Raw genomic sequence first — 24,638 nt, 5'->3', positions numbered from 1 at the left:
ATTACTTTACGTAGTTCATTTCAGGGATGCATAGGTCAGGGTATACATGTAAAGTGAAATAAACTTGAAGAAATGGTAGGTTACTATTCTAGAATGGCAATGTATACATTTGGATCAGTTAATAACATTCTAATCATTATTAGTAAGAAAGACAAAATGTACTGAAAAAATGGTTCACTTGGATCACAAGTAATTGTGTATTGCAGTATTAGACCAGGGTGTTCATCTAAAGTCTCTGCAGACTCAGCTGACTGACACCGATGAAGCAATGAAGCAAAGTATTGTCCTGTTACTGGGAGAAAAATATTAAAAATGTTTGCTCTGTCTTTAGAGGCTTTACCCAATGAGAACATCAACAGTTCAACCATATTTGACTATTGAAATTAAATATTTCCAAAGAAAATTTTCTTTCAAATTATTTTTGAATGGGTATAATGGGCCCTCAATTAGCCAGTTCTTCAGTTTTCCACCGAGAGGTAGTAAAATGTTTATGAAGACATTTGTTTTAAATCTTGTCTATAAATAGTGTGAAAAACAGTGGTTATTTTCAGTTTACAAAAATGGCTAATCAGATAGTGTAAAAGATGAGCTGCCTTGTCATGAGAGGAGGAATTATTTTGACTTTCTGATCAACAAGATGATTTATTTAAATAGTAGGTTAAACTGTAGGACAAAGTGGGACTGCATTACAAAGTGAAATCTTTCTTGTTCGCTTCATGTTTACAGCTCCTCCTGCTTCAAGTTAGGATGAAAAAATGATGATCATTTTCATTGAATCTGGGTTGGCAAAGGACTATACCATTAAAACAGGCAAGCACAATAACAGATGAATGTACTGTAAATGTTAGATCCAAAGAAGAAGTACAGGGTCATAAAACAGTACAAAAACTAGACTTGGGAGAGTAACATGGCTAAATGTAAAAAGAACATCTCAGCTGGAAACTTTTGCAGAAGTACTAAACACAATTGTAGAGGTAAAAGTTTTAGCCTTTTTTATTTTCTGTGCCCCTCTTATTACAGCATGAGACTGTAGAATGATACACATTGCCCAACAACATATATACTCGTTAAAGGAAGGGAAGACAGGCAAACTACACACAAAGAGAGGAGTCAGGGGCGGCCGCTAATCCACTGTTCTGACATTTGTATTGTGGAAAATGTAAACATCTCTAAAATAAATGTTTGGGAGCAGTAGGGAAATAGAAATTGTTAGTTAAAATGCACTGATGCTGATCAAGGATGTTGTACCTCATTTTAAACCACAACTATCAGTGCCAGTAATTTTGCACCGAAAGAGAAGGAAATCATAGTTTTTTACTTCAATGTTTGTAGAGGCTCTGAATCTGGAATAAATTAGTTCTAAAAAATTCAGTTAGACTTCAGATAAAAATTAATTTTGTTCCAGATTAATTGAATGTATTGTAATGCACTTTAAGCTAACAGCTGCATTTCATCATGATAAGACAATTTCTTTTTCAAATGATTTGCCGAAATAGATAACTATAGTGGAGGTTCTCCTGTTTATAAACCATAATTTAATACTGATAACATCAAGATTGCTCGGTTATTCCCCATACAGGTCAATGCTTTTTTTTTTAATACGTAGGAAATGATTTGAAGTAAACTTATTGATTTGCCAGTTCAATCCCCACCTTGCTTTATGACCCTAAGCAGGTTAATTTAACCTGAAAGTCCACAGATTATAAATTGCAGAAATATTTGTAAACAGTTTTAATGTATCTTGATGTTGAAAGTCACCCTAGGTAAAATTTTTTGGCAAATGTTCAAAAATAATAATAATAGCAAAAACAAGAAAATAACCTATGATAAGGGTGAAATCTCACCTTGGAAAGGATCACTTTTTAAAAGATTTCTTCAACATGTATGTATAATAGTCACGTGAAGAATCCAAGGTAGTTCCTCTTACAATGTAAAATTCTTGACCTGCATGTTGATTAAAGAATTCTAGCACTCTTAACAATATAATGAATGTATATTTGAGGAATCTTACTGATTAACAGAATATCACCATCCATCCGTCTACTTTCTGAACCTGCTTGTCTCCATTTAATGTTGCAGACTGGCCTAACAGCTGAAACTTTGTAGAAAAAGAGTTAGTGAGTGAAAAACTGCTGTTAATATCACTAATGTCCATTAGGGCTATTAGTTCATTACCTTTGGTTTTGTTGATGCACTAGCAGCTTTCCTATAATTTGTGAAAGATATTTTATAACCTTTTTTAAAAACTAGAAAAAAACATCTGGTTTTAGGCTTTTAGCTTCAAAAATTTTAGAGGTGAAACAATTTAGGGACTGTTGTAAAATTAAGGCAATTATGAAGTTATTGTAAACTGTTTCAAAAATATTAGAAACTAATTGCTGCTTTGCAAGTACATTATAACTTTTCTTTCCTTTTTCCTGTTATCTCATAATTTTAAGAGATCATTGACACATTGAATTACAGGCTGAGTTCAGTGTCTTGTTCATTGGTAATGATACAGATCTGAAGAATGGTTTTAGGTTACTGCGGCTGACTTTGCTGCCTCAGCATTTTTAATATTTTGTTTACTGACACACCAAATTGGTGCTTTCAAAGACTATATCTTGCCAAAATGGATGGGAAGGGTAGGGGTAGATTCAGGTAGTAATATCATGTTTTAGTTTCCTTCTTTTTTGATTGTAAACTTCTGCTTGATATGTGAACTCTTATTTACAACAGTCATTGATATAACAGAAGCATGTTAGCTGTAATTGCTTTAATGTTGTCTATTTCTGACAACTCACTTTGTGCCTGTAATACTGTATCTCATTACAGCCTTATATTAATCATTGCTTGACAGTTGCTCCAGCAACACCCTAGCTCATTCAAGCTTTTCTGCTATTAATAAACAATTAGCACAGTTTAACATAGCTCCATTAATAGCATAAAAAATAACAACACTCTTCAGAGAACAGGAGATTGCCATACTCAGTAAAATAGACAGAACTCATCAATAGAATGGGAACAAAGAGACAAGTGCATCAGGCAAACTAATCTGTGTTTTCTGTTAATAAAATGAAGTTACCTATTGTTATGCATATGTGCCTGGGGACCACCTTCCTGGCTTTGATGAGGTAAGCCATACCAGCTCAGGACAAGAGGGGACGCTTTTGGTAACAATGTCTTGTCTTTCAACCCAGTCCAGATCCAAAGTCAGAAGATGTAGGTTGGTGCTTCCCGTGCTCTGCCCAGAGTGGCCATGCCCTTTCCAGCGTAGCTGGAAGGAGACCTGGAGGATGGATTTTCTAGTGGACCCTTCATCACCATGGACAGAGCTCCCAATGAAGCGTTATGTTTGGATTGAGAGAATTTAGCCACAAAGAGCTTCTTCCCTTGTGCTCTAGGCACTGTTCTTGCTTAAATTTAACAATTTATTAAAGTGGTAAAGGGCTGGTTTCTCAATATTCCTCTTTTGTTTCCTCTTTTGTTGTCTCTACTGTATTTTGGTCACAGTATTTTATTGCATTACTTTTTTATCATGTCAGCAGGGAGTGGTCACTGTATGCTGAACACAAGATACTATTACTGATACTACTGTCACTATATCTACTAGTACTACAACAAAATTAACAAAGTAAATACACTTCATAAATAAGAAAAAATGCAGCACTGACAGATATTATCAGGACCTTTAAAGTATTCTTGTCAAATTTTATAAAAACACTGGACAAAGAAAGGAACATGGGCAAAGGGAACAACAAATTAACAGGTTAATTGATAGGTAGAGTTATCACATTAGATTAGTATAGTATGGCGGTGATAGTAAATCTCAATGAATTCCGGAAACTATTAAAACTTCTTAAAATGCCAAAAAGAATAGATTAGTCTAATGATTTGCTTATGACAGCAAGACTCTGGGCACACCAACATATTAATTTTGTTAGAACTTAATGCAGCATTTTGTAATTTCAAACATGACATTCTACGGTCCAGAATGTAGAACATTCGGGGTGTCTCTGGGACTGCCCTCCAGTGGTTTACAGCTGGTCCTGTCTGACTGATAGGCAAGAGTTTGTTAGTCTTAGCCAAGGAAATGTAGAATAAGAAAGGGAGGAATCAAAAATTGAAAAGTCTCTGTCCTCAGCCCTCTGCTCTTCTGTATCTATGTGCTTCCCCTTGGCCATATTATTTGTAGCTTTAGACTGGGTTATCATTTTTAGATAGATAGATAGATAGATAGATAGATAGATAGATAGATAGATAGATAGATAGATAGATAGATAGATAGATAGATAGATAGATAGATAGATAGATAGATAGATAGATAGATAGATAGATAGATAGATAGATAGATAGATAGATAGATACTTTATTAATCCCAAGGGGAAATTCACATTTTATGCAGCTAATACTCAGATCTATTGCAGTGTTAAAAACATTACATCTTGCCTGAAGAAGGGGCCTGAGTTGCCTCGAAAGCTTGCATATTGTAATCTTTCTAGTTAGCCAATAAAAGGTGTCATTTTGCTTGGCTTTTCTCTACAGTGTTAAAAGAGAAAGTTCACCAGAGCTTTCTCAGTTTGCATCTTGCCTCATGGAAATTAAAACCTGGATGGAATATAACTTTAAAAGTAAACTGTAACAAAACTGAAGTCATGGCACTACAGGTCACCTTAAGACCATGAGCTCCTTCTCAATCAACCTTGGTGATTGTGTCATCAGACCTTCTTCTGATGGAAATCTTGGTGTCATTTTTGATTCCACCCTTTCTTTTTCTACATTTTTTATCCCACATTCTTACTTCCATCTTCATAACATATCCCATGTTTGTATCTTCCTCTCCTTTTCCAGAGCTGAGAAACTTGTCCATGCTTTTATTACATCCTGCATTGACTATTATAACTCCCAACTGGCAGGTGCCCCTTCTCATCTATTATTGCACCTCCAGTTTGTTCACAGCTCCGCTATGAGATCCCTTATATTAACCTGCAACAACAGCGAGTGCATACAGTAACACCACAAACTAACCTGTGTTTTGACAAAACCTTTAGCTCTGTAGCTCCCAGACTTTGGATCATCCTACTTAAATTAATGAAATCAGCAGACCCAATTCATTCTTTCAAAAAACATAAAACTTACTTGTTAAGGAAGGCAATTAACTTGACTTTCTGACCATTCTTTCAGTTTAAGCTCTCTCTCCAGATGCCCAGGATGATTTTTGTTTGTACCAGAAATTACAAGTGGAGTGGTGGCTCTGAGGGTAGGGATCTGCACCTGCAATCTGAAGGTTGCCGGATTGAATTCCAGAAGTGACTCTACTCTGTTGGGTTCATGAGTAAGGCCCTTAAACTGCAATTGCTCCATCCTGGGTATGACGTTAGTGGCAGAATTGGCACTCCAGCCACCATAAAAAACCTCATACTGTTTCATTCCATCTGAACTAGTATGGTGCTGAGGTGTCACCCGTTAAATGGCTGCACTCGGGTCCTAATTTGGGATCCTGAGGTAGTTTGTAATGGGGTGGATGCGGCATCGCATTGTAGCAGAGCATGCTGGTACTCCCAGAAATGATGTTATTTGTTTAGGGTTTTCTAGTAGTATCCATATTTTTGTATTTTATTCCAATGTATTGTTGCTTATTCCATTTCAATACTTTGTATATCCTGTGTTTATCTTTATTTAGTATTTTATGCAGATATTATTTCTATCCAATGTTGTATATGCCCTGTTGTCCTTTCTGAATTTCTGTGAACTCTTTTGAGCATCGGAAAGTTGCTACATAAATAAAATGCATTATTATTATTATTATTATTATTATTATTGTTGTTGTTGTTGTTGTTGTTATTATTATGTATTACAGATGCAAATATTGAGACAATTGGAGCCTTAGCTTTAGAGTTAGTAAGTGTAGGGGGTACAAAATTTAATGAGATTTAGTTGAGAGCTCCATAGGGTTTGAGAACTCTAAGAAAATCACTGCTAGTAGATTTCAGCAGTCTGACAGGTTCAAAGTTTCTGACAATGCAATGTTAGATAAAACTGTGTGATAAGTCAGTAATGGCATTTTGAAGAAGCTTTTACAGGCAAGGAATTAAGGATAATGTGATCACAGGATTTGGTTTGTGTCAAAAATTTGGCAACAGCAGCAATCTACTGATACTCCACAACTGTACCAACTCAAGAGGTAACAGAAACATAACAAAGTACAGTACTGCAGTATTTGATCTAGAGAGGCAGGGTTAAATTCTGAGAATGTTTCATAGACAATAAAATAGGTTTGATGAGTCAGGCTCCTAAGATTTCAAGGCTGTTTATATAGGATAACAGGAGACCACTTAACAAAAAAACAAGGACAGGGACTTCAACCATGGCACATAATGAGGTCTTGAGCACATATTGACTGGAGAACCGCTTTCTAAATCCCTTATTTTTGTACTCAGACTTTTGCTTTTGATTTTTGACCATGATTCTTAAGTTCTAATGTAAAAATAATTTGCCTGATTGTGTACTGAATCTTGTTTGTCAGTCAATAATAATTCTTTGCTGTGAAGACCTTGTGTTATGTTTAATGCAAGGTTATCCAGTATCACAGGGAAATGTAATCCTAAAATGCAATAACTAGCATAGAAAGTATTAGTACAATTTATCATGTATATTTTTTCTATATGCAGAATACTCACTAGCAGCGCTGAAAAATGATTTGAAGCATGCTGAGGTACCATTTGAGAAAAAATGTGCAGAAATTATTTTCTGCAGAGGTATTGAAATGCAGCAAGAGCAAATGAGTACACAATAAGACTGTTTGCACTTGAGGAGGGGGTTAGCTCTATAAAATGTATATTTAAATGTTTGTGGCTGTTAGCAACTGCAGACATACAGTAAACATAATAAACCAAAGAGTAATGCAGGCTGGAAAATCTAAAGCAGTCAAGGCAAAGACATTAAGAAAATCTGTGCAAGATAAGGAGAATGATGCCATGTACTTTAAATTCAGATTTGCATTAATTATAAAGACATATTGCTTAAATGACTTCATTAAATATTTTGAATATATAACTGACCTTCCTGGGATTGTGACAATCAGCTGATTACCAAAACTATAAAAGATGGTAGATATTTTGCTTGTGGCTTAAGTATTTTTCTTAAGTGACATAGTTGAAGAAAGTTATTTTATAAAGCCTGAAGTCTTAGTTAAAGTCTCAAATCTCAAAGTTGAGATTTCACTCACAAAAGATAGAGTCTCCAGGACAAATTAAATAATTACAGAGATTGGCTGAGCAATGTGGGATAGATCCCCTCCATTTTCTAGTGTGGTTATCCATCATTTAACTAGCTTGGAGTCAAGGCCTATCCTGGCACCAAGATGAGAACCACCCTGAGATTGAGTGCTCTGTCAAAAATGAAAATGAACAACCCACCCTAGTCAGGTAGGGGCTGCATCTGCCAAGGGAGCAACAGACAAGTGGAAGTGATTTTCTTATCTGATTCCTTTTTATTTTCCTCCTGCCCATCATTCCTCTCTTTGCTTTATTAAACCTGTGTAGCAGGTGGGCTCACAATCTATAATACCACAAAGCACTCTAGTCATAAATTCTAGCTCCCTTTCTGAAAACAAAAAATGTGAAGTGTATACATTCTGTTTGAGGGACAGAAGAAGCTGCGACAATATACATTACAATGTACATACCTATTATTTGTAAATAAACACAGAAAAACAGGATAAGGGGATGTAGTTCTAACAGAAACAAATACAGATTAGCAAAATAGATACATTCATGCACTGCAAACTGCCACTAAGAAGCAGAGTTTGTCTCTTCTGTCTCTCATAGTCACCAACTACCCAATTGATTTAACGTGTCTTTGCAATGTATTTTATGCAGAGAACTTAAAATAAAACATAAAATAACAGGAAACTAAATGTTACTTTTGATATCCATCCTGAACATTGAGTCTTATATCCAACGATAACTGTTGTAGAAATGTTTTGATTTAAGTGGGATTTTTGCAGTCTGATCTGTTTAGTCATGGAAACAGCTCTATTCATTTGTAAAAGTTTTGCATGAGTAGTTTTTGAGATACATGATATAAATGGGCTTGAACTCACACACACACGCACACACACACACACACACACAACCACACACACACGCACACTCTCAAGGAATTTATAACTGAATATTGCCGAAAGGTTGTTTGCTCTACCAGAGCACATGCTGGCCGGTAAAGAGAAATAAATAAACACACACAACACGTGCACACAACAGATCTGTACATAGAGGTGCATTGAAGTGCAGACAGGCATCAGGCTGCCCTGTACCAATATGTCTGTCAGTACAGCTTATTTACTTTATTTGACCTAAAGTGTTTGGTTTTAAATGAAAAACTATTTAAGTTGTTCTTTTGATTCAATTTATTTTTCAATCTACTCTGCATTTATTTGTCAGTCATTTTCCAACCCGCTATATCCTAACACAGGGGTCTGTCGGAGCCAATCCCAGCCAGCACAGAGCAAGGCAGGAACAAACCCCGGGCTGGACGCCAGCCACCCGCAGGCATTTATTTGTGTACACTACATACAAAATATGGGACGCAATCCAGTGACCTGAGACGAAGACTGGACTCATTTGGTACTGTGTCTCTCCGGAAAATCCTTGGGTACCGTTGGTTTGACTTTGTGTCGTATGGGCGATTGCTCATGGAGTCCAGAATGAGGCACATTACCTGCATTGTGAGAGAGCGTCAGTTACGGCACTACGGCCATGTGGCGCGTTTCCCCGGGGGTGATCCGGCTCGTAAGATCCTCATTGTTGGGGACCCGAGTGGCTGGACCAGACCAAGGGGTCGCCCACGTAACACCTGGTTGTGGCAGATAGAGGGCCATTTCCGGATGGTGGGACTGGACCGCGTGTCTGCCTGGGGGGTTGCCAGCCGGGATCCTGAGTTGTTTCATTGTGTTGTGGGTGCGGCAAAGCATTGTACTAGGGCATGCTCCCCAACTTGACTTGACTTGACACTAAATACTGTATGTGAACGAACCTGATTGTGTATATTTATACAGTTCAGTCCTTTGCATTGTATTGACAATGGTCCATTGAGTGACTTCCTACTATATCAATAAAGTGTGATTTACCGTGGAAGCATCCGTGGACCATTCCATGCTGGTTTTTTAAGTTTGCACTCATTATGATGGTTTTGTATGGAGACAGGCTGAAAAAATATAAAACGCAGTCTTAGATGCATAATGCGATGTGCTGTCGTAATAATTGGTGACACAATTAAAATCATACTAAGATTAAGTTCTGTTTCAGTTCTTGTTGTGTAAATTGTTTTGATCCAACGTGCCTTTTAACTTTCTAGGAGTGGCAATTGCTTGTCATCTCTTCAAGAATTTCTGTTGGATAAGACGGTCTCGCAGTGCGTCATTGAAACATTTGTTCCTCGACGGACGCCGTACCCGCTACTTAGAGACACAAGTAACTATGGCGTCGTCAATGTCACGGGCAGTCCTGGAGAAGGTCCATTTACTGGGTACAACCGGCAGGATGTTTTTTATTCCTTCCAGGTAACGGGATTTAACATTTATAAGGAACAGCTTATGATGGACAGCAAGATATGCAAAAAAGGCGTCTTGATTTTACGGTTTTAGGAAAATATAAAACGCCTGTCCAGATTTGCTACCATATGTAGGCCTCTTCGAATTACATGAACCAAAGTACTTAATATGTTGCATTCAAAAAATTCTCTTTATCCGAACAGCTCAGGTGGTACGTGTGCCGCATGTCATTGTGCGTTTTAAAGCGCATGTATTTTTATTGTGCTATTGAAGGTTCCGCGTTTCTTCTTTTACGCAGACATTTATTGGCGTTGCAGTACGTTTTATGAATTTCTATTTTGTTGAAGATTGTAAGATGAACATTGGCCAGACCTTTCACTTTTACAGTGAATTTGACACTTCTTTGTTGTTGGTTGAACAGTATCTTATTCCCGCGAAGATAGTTTCGCTGAGTTTATTTGATAATTAGTAGTTTTAAATCGCTTAGGCAACGGTTCACACAGATAGCAATGTAAATTGTGGAAAGGTTGGCATACAAAGAAGTTAAAGTTTATCGTTTCGACGATATGTGATTTTACAGCCCCGTTTCAGTTGGCATTAACTTAAACGTTTCTTTTTCTAAAAATAATGATTCGGCAAATTACGATTTTCTTTTACTGTGTATTTTATCCCAGTGTATATGGATCAGTTCTGTCAAGTGGAAGTAATGAAGTAAATACACCACACTCTTAAAAATAATGGTTCTTTAATTGCATTTTCTGGTTCCTTACTGGGTTTTGTGGTTCCTCATAGAACTGTTGCTTGACAAAGAACCATTTCCTTCCTAATACGTACAAAAAAACCCCGAAATCTTTAATATATGGTAGGCTACCTCGCTAGACACTAACAGATTAAGTAAACTTGGACTGAGCCAGTGACATTGGATGTGTGCAGCATGAATCCTTTTAAAATCATGCCCCTGGTATTTCACAAATCTGCTACCATCTGTTCGTGGTTATTTACTGTGTGAAGCCTGTTACAGATCTAAATAAACAAACGGTTCTTTCTGGAGCCTTCATGTGGTTGGGTCTATGGGGAGTCAAAAATCGTTTCCCTAAGGCATCACTTTGAAGAACCACTCTGGCACCTTTATTTTTATGAGTGTATGTGTCCACAGTTTTGTCGGGAATATATATTTTTTTCTCTGTTTTATTGATACATGTTATTCACATATCATTCATTTTTTTGTGTTAATTGTCTGATTGATGTTTGTATTGCAGGTCAGTGAATTATAAATAAGACAGAAATTGCGCTGTTATCATGAGCATAAATATTTGCTATATTTATGCATATGTGCAACTTTCTATAATTCTCCTTTTTACTTATCTGTGCAGATGCTTCCCACAGTTTTTCAAAAGAAGATATAACCCCCCTGTAAATAGTAATACATTTTTTCTTATTATAATGTTGGTTCAAATTTCATTTTGTTGGTTCCCTTAACTGGAAATTGCTATAGGGGTGTTGTACAATGGCTGACCCAGCACTCTGATCCTCAAAGGTTATACGAAAGACAATTTCCCTTTGGTGATTAACAAAATAGATATCAAACTAAAAATTATTTCACAAGGTTTAAGGTTTGTTGTGCATGCATTTGTTCCGATTGTGCCATTGCCAATATGGGCCTTCCCCATCTTTTTCTGTCGAAATTAGGTAAGTTTGTCCTTAACTGTAAATACAGTAATAGACACCTATGAATGACATCTTCATTTTCTTGGTAATCTTTCATTCATTCATTCATTCATTCATATATTTTCCACTGACTGTCAGAGACCGGGTTGCAGGAGCTTAGCAATGAGGCCCATGTGTCCCTTCCCCAGCCACACTTGCCAACTCATATTGTGGGATCTGAAGGTATTCCCAGAACATCTGGGAGATCTAATCCTCTTGGCAACTTTTGGGTCTTACCCAGGGTCTCCTCCCAGCTGGTCATGCCCATAAAACCTCCACAGGGAGGTTTCTGGGAGGCAACCATATCAAATGCCCAAGTGGTCTCAGTTGGCTCCACTTTATGCAACAGATCTTGGCAGTCTGTCACATGGATTAGCCTTCATGCTCCAAAAAATGCATAATACACCCCCAACCCTCTATGAAAGAATAAATACATTTTGATTCAGGACATACGTTGTTCACTTCCTCTTTTTGGCATGCCCATATTTTCATGCTCAAAACCAAGCAAAGAGACCCCTGCTGTGGAATTTTCCTCTTATGGCATAGTGTTTGCACTCGAACATTTCAGATTTTGGAGTATTGCAAATAAGGGATACTCAACCTGTATGTATGTGTGTTTTTGTGTATATGCATTATCCATCCATCCATTTTCCAACCTGCTGAATCCGAACACATGGTCACGGGGGTCTGTTGGAGCCAATCCCAGCCAACACAGGGCACAAGGCAGGAACCAATCCCGGGCAGGGCGTCAACCCACTGCAGTATATGCATTATATTTTTTAAATATATAAACACACACAGGTAGAACTTCATTAATCTAGGACCACTAGGATCTGAAATGTGCTGGATTACTGAAAATGCTGGATCACAGAATGATCACCAATAAACCGCAACTAAACCGCTCATCATAATTTTAAAATTTCATCTAAATCCGTAGAAGTTGGATAATAATGGAAACATACACATTAAATTAAAAAGTAAGTGAAATATTAATGAAGTAAAAAGTACCAAAAAAAAAACAAAATTAAAAAACAGTATGGTGAGCAGCATTTTGTTTTTCTGAGTACCTGAAGTAAACTGCACCTGCCCCTTATTGCTTCCACATGCACAGGACTTGATGTCACTTGCTTCCAGCTGATCACAACTTCATAGGGAACCTGTGACTTTTTTTTTTTTTAATTTTTTTTTTTTTAATTCAGTTTTATCCTCTCAGTCATGCTCATTCTCCCCTTGATCTGACACTGTCTTGCTACCGTTGTAATCACACCTATATGGTAAGACCAGCATAGATCCTAACTGATATTGATCCCCTGGAATTTGAAACAAGTGACACTCTCCACCTCTGTTCTCTCAGTGTAATTGGAGGTGTTCCCCCCACCCCAAAATCTCCTATAGTCCATGCCCAACAATTAACAATTGACTCAATTTTGACATTACTTGAGTTCAGCCATGCTGTCTATGATGGCTGTTTCAACTACCACAAGCCTGTTTGAGCTCTGTTTATAAGTATATCCATCCATCCATTTTCCAACCCGCTGAATCCGAACACAGGGTCACGGGGGTCTGCTGGAGCCAATCCCAGCAAACACAGGGCACAAGGCAGGGAACCAATCCTGGGCAGGGTGCCAACCCACCGCAGTTTATAAGTATATGATATTGCAAAATGCTGTTAAAAAGCATGTATTTTATGTACCTTACTTACTTACCCATGTAATTATATTCTATTGTCACTGGTGTTTTTGAATATGACATACTGTTACAGAAATATTTCATAAACAACAAATATGATAACACAATCTTTGGTATAGTAACAAAAAAATTAAAAATGCTCTAACATTCAGAACAGTTAACTACTGTAAGTCCTTAAATGCACTCATATATAACGTTCTGCAAACACTTCCTAACTTATCATTTGGTTTCATTCAACCAGAAATGAGTCTAATCTCCATGTTACAATAGGCTTCAAAATAATACCGGTCTTCATTGTCACTGCTTTTTATTTTTCCTGCTTGATTCACTAAAGCAGCAGAGACTTTATTCCTCAAGGTAATTTTGCCAAGACAACTAACTGACCCAGAGCAGAAACTTTCCAGTCATTCCATAGAAGAATGTTATACAATTAAATTGATTTTTGGGACTTTAAAACACTTAAAGGAATATTCCACCCTAAAGTGGTATTTGTTTTTATCTGTTACTCCATATAGTCTGTAGTGATGGCAGAGAAAAATGTTTAATCTCGCGTTTTTGTGTAGGACAGAGATAAAAGCTTCTGATATACAGTGGGTTTAGAAAAGAATCACCCCCTTCAAAATATTCCCATTTTTTTTGCTGTACAGCCTTAAATGAAAACACACACGCAAAATAGTTTTTCCCGACTTTACTTACTCAATGCAACCTATAACATCCAAATGAAAGATACCACAGCTACAGTTCAGAAAAATTATAAAAAATTAAAAACAAGCCATACTGAGATTAATAGAGGATCACCCCCCAATGTCAATACTTTGTTGAACCACCTTTTTCTTTAATGACAGCCTTGAGTCTGTTGGAATACTTCTCTATCAGCTTTGCATATCTAGATTGAGATATTAATATTTGCCCACTCTTCTTTACAGAACTGTTCAAGTTCAGTCAAATTGGATGGTGAGTGTTGGACTGCTATCTTCAAATCTTTCCACAGATTTTCAATTGGATTTACCGTATTTACTTGTGTACCACGTGCGCTCATGTAAAAAGCGCACCCTAATTTTTACAAAGAAAATCGTGAAAATTTTTTTTGCCCCGTGTACGACGTGCGTTGTGATTGTATAGGAAGCGAGTGAGGTTGGAGTAAGACACCGACGTGAATAACTGTAATGGAGAATAATTATGTCTCGCTTAATTCTTTCCGCGCATGATACAGTATATTGTATTGGAGTACTAACTGTAAGCAGTACCCCTACTACAGAACGTTCAGTGTTTGTCGCACCATACTGCGAAAGGTGGGAATGACAAATAGCCCTGTGAAACGAGAAAGAGAGAACTGTATAGAGACAATCGGTAAAGGACTATAACGGCAAGTGGACAATTATTGTGCTCACCAGACTATTCCAGTTTAATCATCATCTTCTGATTCGCTGCTGGATTCGGATTCGCCACTGTTACTGACGTTGTCGCTTCCCCATAAGATGTCATCTTCGCTTCCATCGATGCTGTTGGATATGCTGCACTTTTTGAAGGTTTTCACAACCAAATCCTATGGAATAAGCTTCCAAGCAGCGATGATCCAGGCACACATCTGCGCCAATGTTGGGGCTTTCATTTTGCCAGTTGGCGTTGTGTCGTGTACCGCTGTTGCAGCCCATTCGGTGTACATTCTTAATACATGAGCCTTAAACGGCCAATTAATGCAGACATCTAGAGGTTGGAGGAGCAAAGTCATGCCTCCAGGAATTATCAGTTGATCTGTTTTCCCATCTTTCTGTCTTTTTTTAACACCTTCAGTTAAATGGCCATGAAAGCTGTCCATGACCAACATGTTTGGCATTTTCAGGAGACTGCCTGGCCGACATTGCCACACACATTTCAACCAATCGATTGCGAGATCATTGTCCATCCAACCCTTTTGTTGAGCACTGATGATGATCCCAGGAAGAAACTTCTCATTTTTCGGCAAGGTCTTCCTTTTAAATATTACATATGGCGGTAGTTTCTTTCCATCCACAAGAATCGTCAACATCACGGTACACCGCTGCTTCTCTCTGCCTCCCGTGCGTACCGGGACACTCTTGTCTCCGACTGCATTAACAGTAGTGTTTGAGGGGTTCTCAAAATAAACTGGCGTTTGTTTAGCATTACTAATTTGCCCCATTAAATACGTTTTCTGCTGCCTCAACTGAATAATGTATTTTTGGAAAGCTAGCAACTTTTCTTCATATTTGTCTGGTAGACACAGCGAAATGGTTGTGTGCCATCTTATTGATAAGCCATTCCTTCTCATGAAGCGCGTAATCCATCCGCGGCTTGCTTTGAACTGAGTGATGGGTATTCCATGTTCTTTCGCTATATCACAAGCTTTCATCTGAATCATTTCCGTGGACACTGCATATCCAAGCTGACGCCTGTCTTGAATGTAATCAGCGAGTGCAACTTCAACTTGTGGGAACTGGGCACGTTTTCCACGAAATGCCCATCTGTTTATGTTGCATGACGAAAGTTTTTCTTTCTTCTGTTGCCAATCTCGAACACATGACTCTGGAACACCGTACTTGCGACCTGCTGCCCAATTTCCTATCTTCTCTGCTTCCAAAATCACTTTTAATTTCTCTCCCGCCGTGAAGGAGCGTAAACGCTCGCTACTATCCATGCTGAATGACGACGCCAAACTGATTCAAAAGCAAAGAAAACCCTACCATATTACTTGTGTATGACGCGCACCTGATTTTCTAATGCTAATTTTCGGGAAAAAATGTGCGCGTGGTACACGGGTATATACGGTAGGTCTGGGCTCTGACTGGGCCACACAAGGACATTCACTTTTTTCTCCTTCAGCCACTATGTGGTCAATTTTGCTTTGTGCTTTGGGCTGTTGTCGTGTTGAAAGGTGAACATTCTGCTCATTTTCAACTTTCTGGCAGAGGGTAGCAGGTTTTCCTGAAGAATTTGACGGTATTTGCCCCATCCATTTTTCCTTCTATCCTAACGAGAGCCCCAGGCCCTGTGGCAGAGAAATACCCCCACAACAGGATGCTGCCACCTCCATGCTTTACTGTAGGTATGGTGTGTTGTGGATGGTGAGCTGCATTGGATTTCCACCAGGTGCACTGTTTGGTATTGAGGCCAAATAGTTCAAGTTTGGTCTCATCTGACCATAAGACTTTTTTCCACTTGGCATCAGAATCTTCAAGGTGCATTCTGACAAAGCTCAAACGAGCCTTAATGTGGCCTTTCTTGAGAAGTGGCTTTTTCCTTGCGACCCTCCCGAACAAGCCACAATTGTGGGGCGCTTGTGAAATTGTTGTCACATGCACACAATAACTACTCTTTGCCATAAAATCCTGTAACTCCTTCAAAGTGGCCATTGGCCTCTTGGTAGCCTCTCTTACCTGTTTCCTCCATGCTCTTCCTTCCAGTTTGGAGGGACGGACGAATCCAGAAAGGGTCCTAGTAGTACCAAACACTTGCCACTTCTTTATTATGGACTTTACTGTGCTCCTTGGGATTGATAAAGCCTTTGAGATTTTTTTGTATCCATCTCCTGCCTTATGTCTGTCCGCAACTCAATCCCTGAGATCTTTTGAAAGTGGCTTGCCACCCATAGTCAGTTGTTTGCTGTTAGTTGCACTACCAAGCAAGGGAATGCTCCAGGAACAGCTGATTTTATGTTTCACTAATCACACTGATTACAACTGATCACAGGTGGAAGCCAGTAACCATGGTCGGCAATGAAAATGATAGTTACACCTGATTGAGATTAGGTGGGGGGGGGGGGGGGTGAACCTTTATTAATCTCAGTATTTCTTGATTTTTATTTTTTAAAATTCTTCTGAACTGTAGCTGTGATATCTACCACTTGGATGTTATAGATTGCATTGAGTAAGTAAAGCTGAAAAAATATTGGTTTGTGTGTTTTTACATTTAAGGCTGTAAAGCAAAAAAAAAAAAAAAAGGGAATATTTTGAAGGGGGTGATTCTGTTCTATACCCACTGTAAAAGGAATCAAAGGTGACCACACTGGACAACAGCAAACGGTATCAAAAAGTCCATGAGAAAAATCTCAGTTACTCATGTTGAATAATCCACTCTTGCAGTTTCACAGACTGCTGCTAAATAATCTCATAGTACTCTTTTTGGATATGAGTATAAATGTAACAACTGGAGGTGGGTCTTCAATTCAAATCGTTTTTTCCTTCCGAGTGTTTCAATTTTGTTCACAAAGTAGTTTTTTCCAGAGCTGGTTTGTTTAGCAGTATTTAGTAAAAATGAATGTGTTTGGAACATTATGACAATACGACTCAAAGACACAACACTAGATTATGCGACACAAGTGACACAAGATATTTTTGAGAGGACATTTTTGATAATGTTTGATATTGTTCACTGTTAACTACCGAAGATGCATATTATATCAGAAATGTTGCTATCACTGTTCAGTTTGTAAATATGATAACAATATTTTTTGGTCATCATTACCACCTACATGGGGTAAATAACAACTTAAAAAAAATGGGTGGAGTATTCCTTTACAAAGCATGGGCACAACTTCTATTGACAATTTATAATGGTTTGTCCGTGTAGTGTCGGTAATGCTTGGGCATTGTTACTTTGTTTGTTATACTTCTATTCCCTATACCGTATCGTATTTTTAAAAATAACATTATAATTCCTACTCTTTGATTACAGTTTATCCATACAGGATGCTCTTTATGCATTTTAAAAATTTTGCCATTTAAAAAAAAATAACATATTTACATGAATAAGTTAGTGTCACCGCAGTAAGATTAATCAATCAAAATCATTGAAATTTAGGTGCAATTTTCAAATGGAAAAATAAAATAAAAACAAAACACAATTACTCCAGTTAAAACTAAAATTGGGCGGCACGGTGGCGCAGTGGTAGCACTGCTGCCTCGCTGTAAGGAGACCTGGGTTCGCTTCCTGGGTCCTCCCTGCGTGGAGTTTGCATGTTCTCCCTGTGTCTGCGTGGGTTTACTCCGGGTACTCCATTTTCCTCTCACAGTCCAAAGACATGAAGGTTAGGTACATTAGCGATCCTAAATTGTCCTTAGTGTGTGGGTGTGTGTGCCCTGCGGTGGGTTGGCGCCCTGCCCGGGGTTTGTTTCCTGCCTTGCACCCTGTGTTGGCTGGGATTGGCTCCAGCAGACCCCTGTGACCCTGTAGTTAGGATATAGCAGGTTGGATAATGGATGGATGGAAAACTAAAATTATCCTTTCATACATACGTCATATTGCACTTGTCCCATAGCCAATATTGACTTAGAGCTGTATTGTAAACATGAGAGTGTATTGTATTGTAAACATGAAGGTGCACTTGGTCAGATTGACCACTTAGCAGCATTCAGCATGGTGATGGCTGAAGGATAGAGACTGTTTCTCAGTCTATTTGTCTTAGTCTTTATGGATCTGAAACAAACAATGCATGTCCTGGGTGTGATGTATCCTGAAGAATTTTCTTGACGTTCCTGAGACAACAGGAACTATGTAGTTCTTCTAGTGAGGGGAGAGGACAGCCGACTATCCGCTGGGTGACCTTAATGACCCTGTGGAGCACTTACCTCTGTGCTACTGTGCAGCTGGAGAACCACGTACAGAGACAGTAGGCCAGGATGCTCTCTACTGTGCAGCGGTAAAAAGGACACCGGCAGTTTCTCAGGGATGTTGTTCTTCCTGAGAACCCTCAAGAAGTAGTCTCTTTTGGGCCTTCTTCACTACCTTAGCAGTGTGTGTTCCCCAGGTCAAGTCCTCCCTAATGGTGACTCCCAAGAAGCGGAAGTCTGAGACCCTCTTCACACAGTCCCCATTGATGATGAGTGGATGGATGTTGTCTGCCTTCTTCCTGAAGTCCACAATGAGCTCCTTGGTCTTGGCTATATTTAGGAGCAAGTTGTTATTCCTACGCCATGTTGTCAGCCGCTCCACCTCATCCCTGTAGGCAGACTCATTCCCATCCCCCAACTCCCCCCCCTCCCCCGGGACTTGTCCTGTAGTTGGTCATATGCTGGACACCCATCCAAACGTGTACTGCCGTTGTTGCTGGCCAGGTGTTCCTCGATCTTCCTTTTATAATCTAACTTGGCCTTTTGGATGCCCCTCTTTAGGCTGGCACTGGCTATGCTGTAGAGCAGTGGTCCCCAACCTTTTTGACAGAAGGACCACTTTATTAGATGCAAATTTTTCCACGGACCGGTCGGGGGGGGGGGGGGCAGTTTTATACACAATTTACATAACATTTCTATTATTATTAAGTTATTAAGCAGTTCGCATACGTTTGCAACCCGAGATTTTTCTTCTTTTTTTGCATATAACAAAGACATATGCTTTGCATTTGCCATTCCAACAGACTGCACATCACAAACATTAACACTGTTATCGTTTTTTTCGTGTCTGCCGTTTCTATAGGAGGGTGACAATGAGTTAAATTCCAATGGATGTTTTTCAGATGTTGACAAGCAATAAGCAAAAGGTATCACTGAAAACCACAGAAAACTAAAACATCAAAAAAAAAAACAGTACGAGGAAAGTTCAAAGAAAGAATTTTTTTTTTTTTTTTTTTTACAATGTTTCTGTTTGGGGATCGTTGTGTAGCCTAAGTGTGTACAACTGAGCTGCGGCCACAGATCTAACTGCTCTGTGGATGATTCATTCAAGCATTTCAAGGTCACCTCGTTGTAATGAAAGCATCTGCTGAATGTACTTCGTAGTAACGAGATTTCTATAGTCTCGTGTTATATGGGGTAACTGTCGGGACCATAAAAATACTTTGTTGTAATACTCTCTCACCTCGGTCTCTCTCCTCTCTCTGGGCCGCTGCAAAGCCCCGCCCACCAAGCATTCTGAAAAGTCTGAGTGAGTCTCCGTTGCCGGCAGTTCTCTTGCGGCCCGGCTGTCAGACGGCTGCGGCCCGGTAGTGGGTCGCGGTCCGGTGGTTGGGGACCCCTGCTGTAGAGGACCTTGTCACCAGATTTGAAGGCAGTGTTCCTCTCTTTCAGCAGCCTCCAGACTTCCCTGGTCATCCAGGGCTTCTGATTGGGGTAGACCCGGATACGTTTATCCACAGTGACAATGTCTGTGCAGTTCTTCATATGGCACAGTACACTGTCACTAAACACTTCAAGGTCTGGGTGTTCAAAGATGTCCCAGTTGGTCCTACTGAAACAGTCCTGCAGTTGCTGAGAGGCTCCATCTGGCCAAGTTTTAACTGTCCTTGTGCTGTTAGGGTCAGTTTTCCTGAGTGGGATGTATGCCTTGATTAAAAACAGTGACGTGTGGTCAGAGTGGCCCAGGTGAGGTGGCGATGTAGCCCTGTCTAATGTTTGTGTAGACTTTATCCAAAGTGTTAGCTCCTCTGGTGGCGTACTTGACGTGCTGATGGAATTTAGGGAGCACAAGTTTTAAATCCACATGGTTAAAGCACCCAGCAACAATATACAGAGCATCAGGGTGCTTAGTCAGCTGACTGCTAATACTGCGGTGTAAAAGTTCAATAGCCGAGTTTGCATTATGCGTCTGGTGCTATGTAAACAGCGGTAATCATTACCACAGTAAACTCTCTAGGGAGATATATGGGTTTCACTGGTCCTGTCATGACATTGTGCAGTGTAGCCTGTTAGCTGGATAGCAGAATCTGGGATCAATGAGTGAAGCCAGGATTCCGTGATCAACAGAACACAACTGTTCCTTACGATGTTATTTGTTGCCAGATCTGGCATTGGTGAGAAAAACACTAGGAAGCGGTGGTTTAACAGGCTGCCTACGTAACCTTGCTAACGCGCCAGCCCTGCAGCCTCGCTTTGTTTTCTCTCTCTACGCCGCCTCCGTCGCCTGCCCGTGGGGATGATAATCCACGGGGAGCCGGGATTCCTCACTATGTCTGCCGGAATGTCATAGGAGCGGAGAAACTCTGGTGAAACACTCCCCTCGCTGCACACTCCGATCTTGAGAAGTTCCTGTCGGCTCGACACGATGTAGGTAAAACAAGTAGTAATACTAGCACACACATGCACACTAAACACTGAAACGAAGAGCACCATTAATCTTCTATGAACTCAGGCCTACTGCCATTCACATATTTTAGTTATCTTTATGTCCAACTATGTACATGCTGTGAATGCTTATTACTCCAATTTTGACCTGCTATGTTCATAGTAGGTACTTGGCTGCTGTGCAGACACTACAAACTGTATTTCTAGTCACAAACCTCATTTGCACTCTGACTGTGTCGGCTTGGTGTCAGCACTGGAATGAGATCTTGGTTCATGATGCAAACAAACACTAAAGTGACTTGTGTTCATCTGTTGTGCCAAAACTGCAAAACTTTTGTTAACAGTCGGTGACATCCGTCTAAAGAAGTCAATTTTGCAACTTCCATCTGTAAATCTCTTTTGCCGATTTGTACATCCTTCTGCAGCTCTTAACTCCCAGCAGCTTCTCTGTCAAAGTTGTTGCATTCCTTGCTTCTAATCTCAATCTCTCTCTCTCTCTCTCTCTCACCCACCCTCCATCTCTGTCTTTACAGCACCTCTGTGAAAAATCTTTTGCAGCTCTCTCTGCCACTGCTGTGGCCCTGTCAACCCACCCGTTGCTGTCTTTGCAGCTGTTCTGTGGAGCTGAAGAGAGTTTTGGTTTGAAACATTTCTGTAATCTGGCACCTCTCTCTGAAGCTCCTCTGTAAACTCTCAAACAAGACTGTCTATATGTAAAACAATGATTCTTATACATTATTTTTTTCTGTATCATAAAATATCAGAATGTGATTTAACATAAGAGTTAAAGATTTCCCCTAGAATTTCAGAAAAAAATAAATTTTAAATTGGTGTATAATTTTGAGTATCCATCCATCCATCCATTATCCAACCCGCTACATTCTAACTACAGGGTCACAGGTGTCTGCTGGAGCCAATCCCAGCCAACAAGACAGGAAACAAACCCCGGGCAGGGTGCCAGCCCACCGCAGGGCGCACACAACCACACACCAAGTACACACTAGGGACAATTTAGGATCATCAATGCACCTAACCTGCATGTCTTTGGACTGTGGGAGGAAACTGGAGCACCCGGAGGAAACCCACGCAGACATGGGGAGAACATGCAAACTTCACGCAGGGAGGACCTAGGAAGCGAACCCAGGTCCCCTAACTGCGAGGCAGCAGCGCTACCACTGCGCCACCATGCTGCAATTTTGAGCATTCAAAACTAAATAAAATTTAATAAAGGTATAATATGGCTGAACCAGTAGGTACTTTGAAAAAACTTGTGCAGTGCCTTTCAATACAAATGTATTAATAACGTTCGGCCACTGGCAATGCTAAGTTTTACAGGACTTTATTTAGAATGTAATTAAATCTAAGGTAGAGATGGACAGGCTTCACTTTAGAATTTAAGTGCAAAATGTGCACAAAATGTAGCCTGTTGCAATCCGGTTTTCCTAGGTCTGCTAACTGGGTACTTAATCTAAAATCTTATACTGGCTAGATATTGAAGAAATCCAGAAACTTGCTGCTACTGTTGTGGATAGAACAAATCTGATTTTTAAATGTCAGTTAAGCTGCTGCTCAAAATAAATGGGATAGATAGTTAGTACTCTACGAACATGGAGCAGTAACAAAATTGTGTGTTGTAAAGAATGACCTTGTCTGGTTCTCCATTTACATTTCAGTTTGTTGCATTTTATTTAAGAAAGTACTATAATTAAACTGGTAACTTCCTTTTCCCTTTATAGGACATTCTTGAGAAGAGCCGAATTATATAAAATTAATTTCATACATGAGTTATTTATAAGCTGATGTGCATTATCATTAGTCTCACATCTTAGGTTTAATGTTCTCTGAATTTCTCAAGTACTCTTGTTATTTAAATTCTCATAGTTCTGGTTCTTTACTGACTACTTACTGGTAAGTACAAGAGCAGATCAAAAGCAATCACATAACGATCAGTAATGAATTTATTAATATAGGAGAATTAAGTTTTGAATAAAATAATGATTTGAAAACGTTTTAACAGGACCAGATATTACATTTGAAATGTTAAGACCATAAGTAATAAATTGATATATCATAAGATTATAAACATCTCCCCCAGCATTAATTAATGTAGGCAGGTGGATCTATAATGGACTCTAGCTCTTTTCAGGGCTGGTTCACATCTTGATTGCAGTGCTGTTTAGAATCACATTTAAGTACAATTTTAGCAAAAAGAAAGCACTGCTTTTGTAATCATTTAAAAACATTATTGAAATGATTGTAACAAACTAGACTTTTTTTTTTTTTTGCTGCTAACAAAAAATTACAGTGTCATACAAATCTGAAAGTGTGCTTTTGTTAAATATTCATTTATTTCATATAGGTTTAAAAATAAGACAGCATCAATGTAAATCAGTATATCTTTAATATTCTGTTGTACTGGTTTGAAAAAAGGCATTAAAATATTTTAGATTTTTAAAAAATACTGGGTTTAATTTTGCTCTTATGTTTACAAAGCTGGTATACTGTAATTATTTTGTATCGGTAAAATGCACTTACATCTTTTTACTTGCTAAAATAATATACATGCTGCCTTGTTTTCTTTTATTATTTATAGTCTGAAAACATGGAATATCTGAATGTATGCTCTAAATATATTTCACCACAGATTTCTAAAACCAATATGTAGGGTTGTGTACCTCAAAGATATTTCTTAAAATTTCTTCTTTTAAGATACAGAGGAACACCTGAAGTGAATCAACATGGAACTAATTTTACTCAATTGAGATAAAGCAGGTGATCTGTGCTTAAGTAGACACAGACAATCATGAAGTAAAAGGCAGCTAACTATAAAGCTGGAGATAAAAACATACTGAGTCAGACGCGCAATATTTTGATCACAACTCGTGATTGAAATCTGCAGTTTCACACTCAGCAAACACTTGTCACTAACTTAATGAAATAACAGAAGTACAAGAGGTTTGAGTTAATAATATTCGTAGTTACTATAGTTAATGCAGACTAATTCAACTCCGCTTAGTATAACTCATACTTTTATATGCTGGTCTGCACAAAAGCCGATTGAGGCTCTGAGCAGAAAACAAGTTATACTTTTGTCAGAATGTGAACATTTTCAACAATTTATTTTAAAACTAAAATAGTATTACTTTTAAGTCCTCTAAACTGAAGAGGAAATAAACTTTTCCTTGGTTTTTCTACTATGTAGAATAATTATATCCAAATGAAAGAATAAAATACAAACTATATTCACTGCATATGTAAATAAATAAATGAATAAAATGATGACAGAGAGCGCTAGAAAGAACTTTTTGTCCCCAAGGTGAAATCTTGCTTTTTACAGAAGCTTATTAAATAATAAATAAATATACACACACACAGAGTAAAAAAAAAAAAAAAGAAATAAAACCTCTGACTTGGCAATTACTCTCATAGTGGGGCATTAGGCAGGAATACTGCTGTTGGTATAATGAAGTCCCAGACCCTCTGCCAACTATTTATTCAGAAGTAAGTACTCAGTATTAGTGTGCCAGAGAGAGGATGTGTAGCATCTATATATATATATATATATATATATATATATATATATATATATATATATATAAAATTCACTAAGCAGCCGACCATGGCACGCAAGACAGAGACCATGGGATACGCACGACAGAGCCCCGCCCGCCAACCCTAACCCTCCTCCCACATCATGG

At 38.7% G+C, this 24,638-nt stretch overlaps 1 protein-coding gene across 1 annotated transcript in view; it reads left to right on the top strand.

The window, feature by feature from the left end:
• The first annotated feature begins 9,400 nt into the window (after positions 1-9,400).
• The window catches only part of ndufs4 (NADH:ubiquinone oxidoreductase subunit S4), a 137,738-nt gene continuing 122,500 nt past the window's right edge, over positions 9,401-24,638 (top strand). Inside the window, exon 1 of the mRNA XM_028805618.2 lies at positions 9,401-9,541. Within this exon, the coding sequence (XP_028661451.1) occupies positions 9,459-9,541 (83 nt within the window). The 5' untranslated portion in view covers positions 9,401-9,458. The remainder of the gene's footprint in view (positions 9,542-24,638) is intronic.

The sequence above is a fragment of the Erpetoichthys calabaricus genome, chromosome 7, assembly GCF_900747795.2.
Source record: "Erpetoichthys calabaricus chromosome 7, fErpCal1.3, whole genome shotgun sequence".
NCBI classification, from domain to species: Eukaryota; Metazoa; Chordata; class Cladistia; order Polypteriformes; family Polypteridae; genus Erpetoichthys; species Erpetoichthys calabaricus.
Note: the sequence above shows the minus strand (reverse complement) of the source record. Positions and strands in the feature narration are given on the sequence as shown.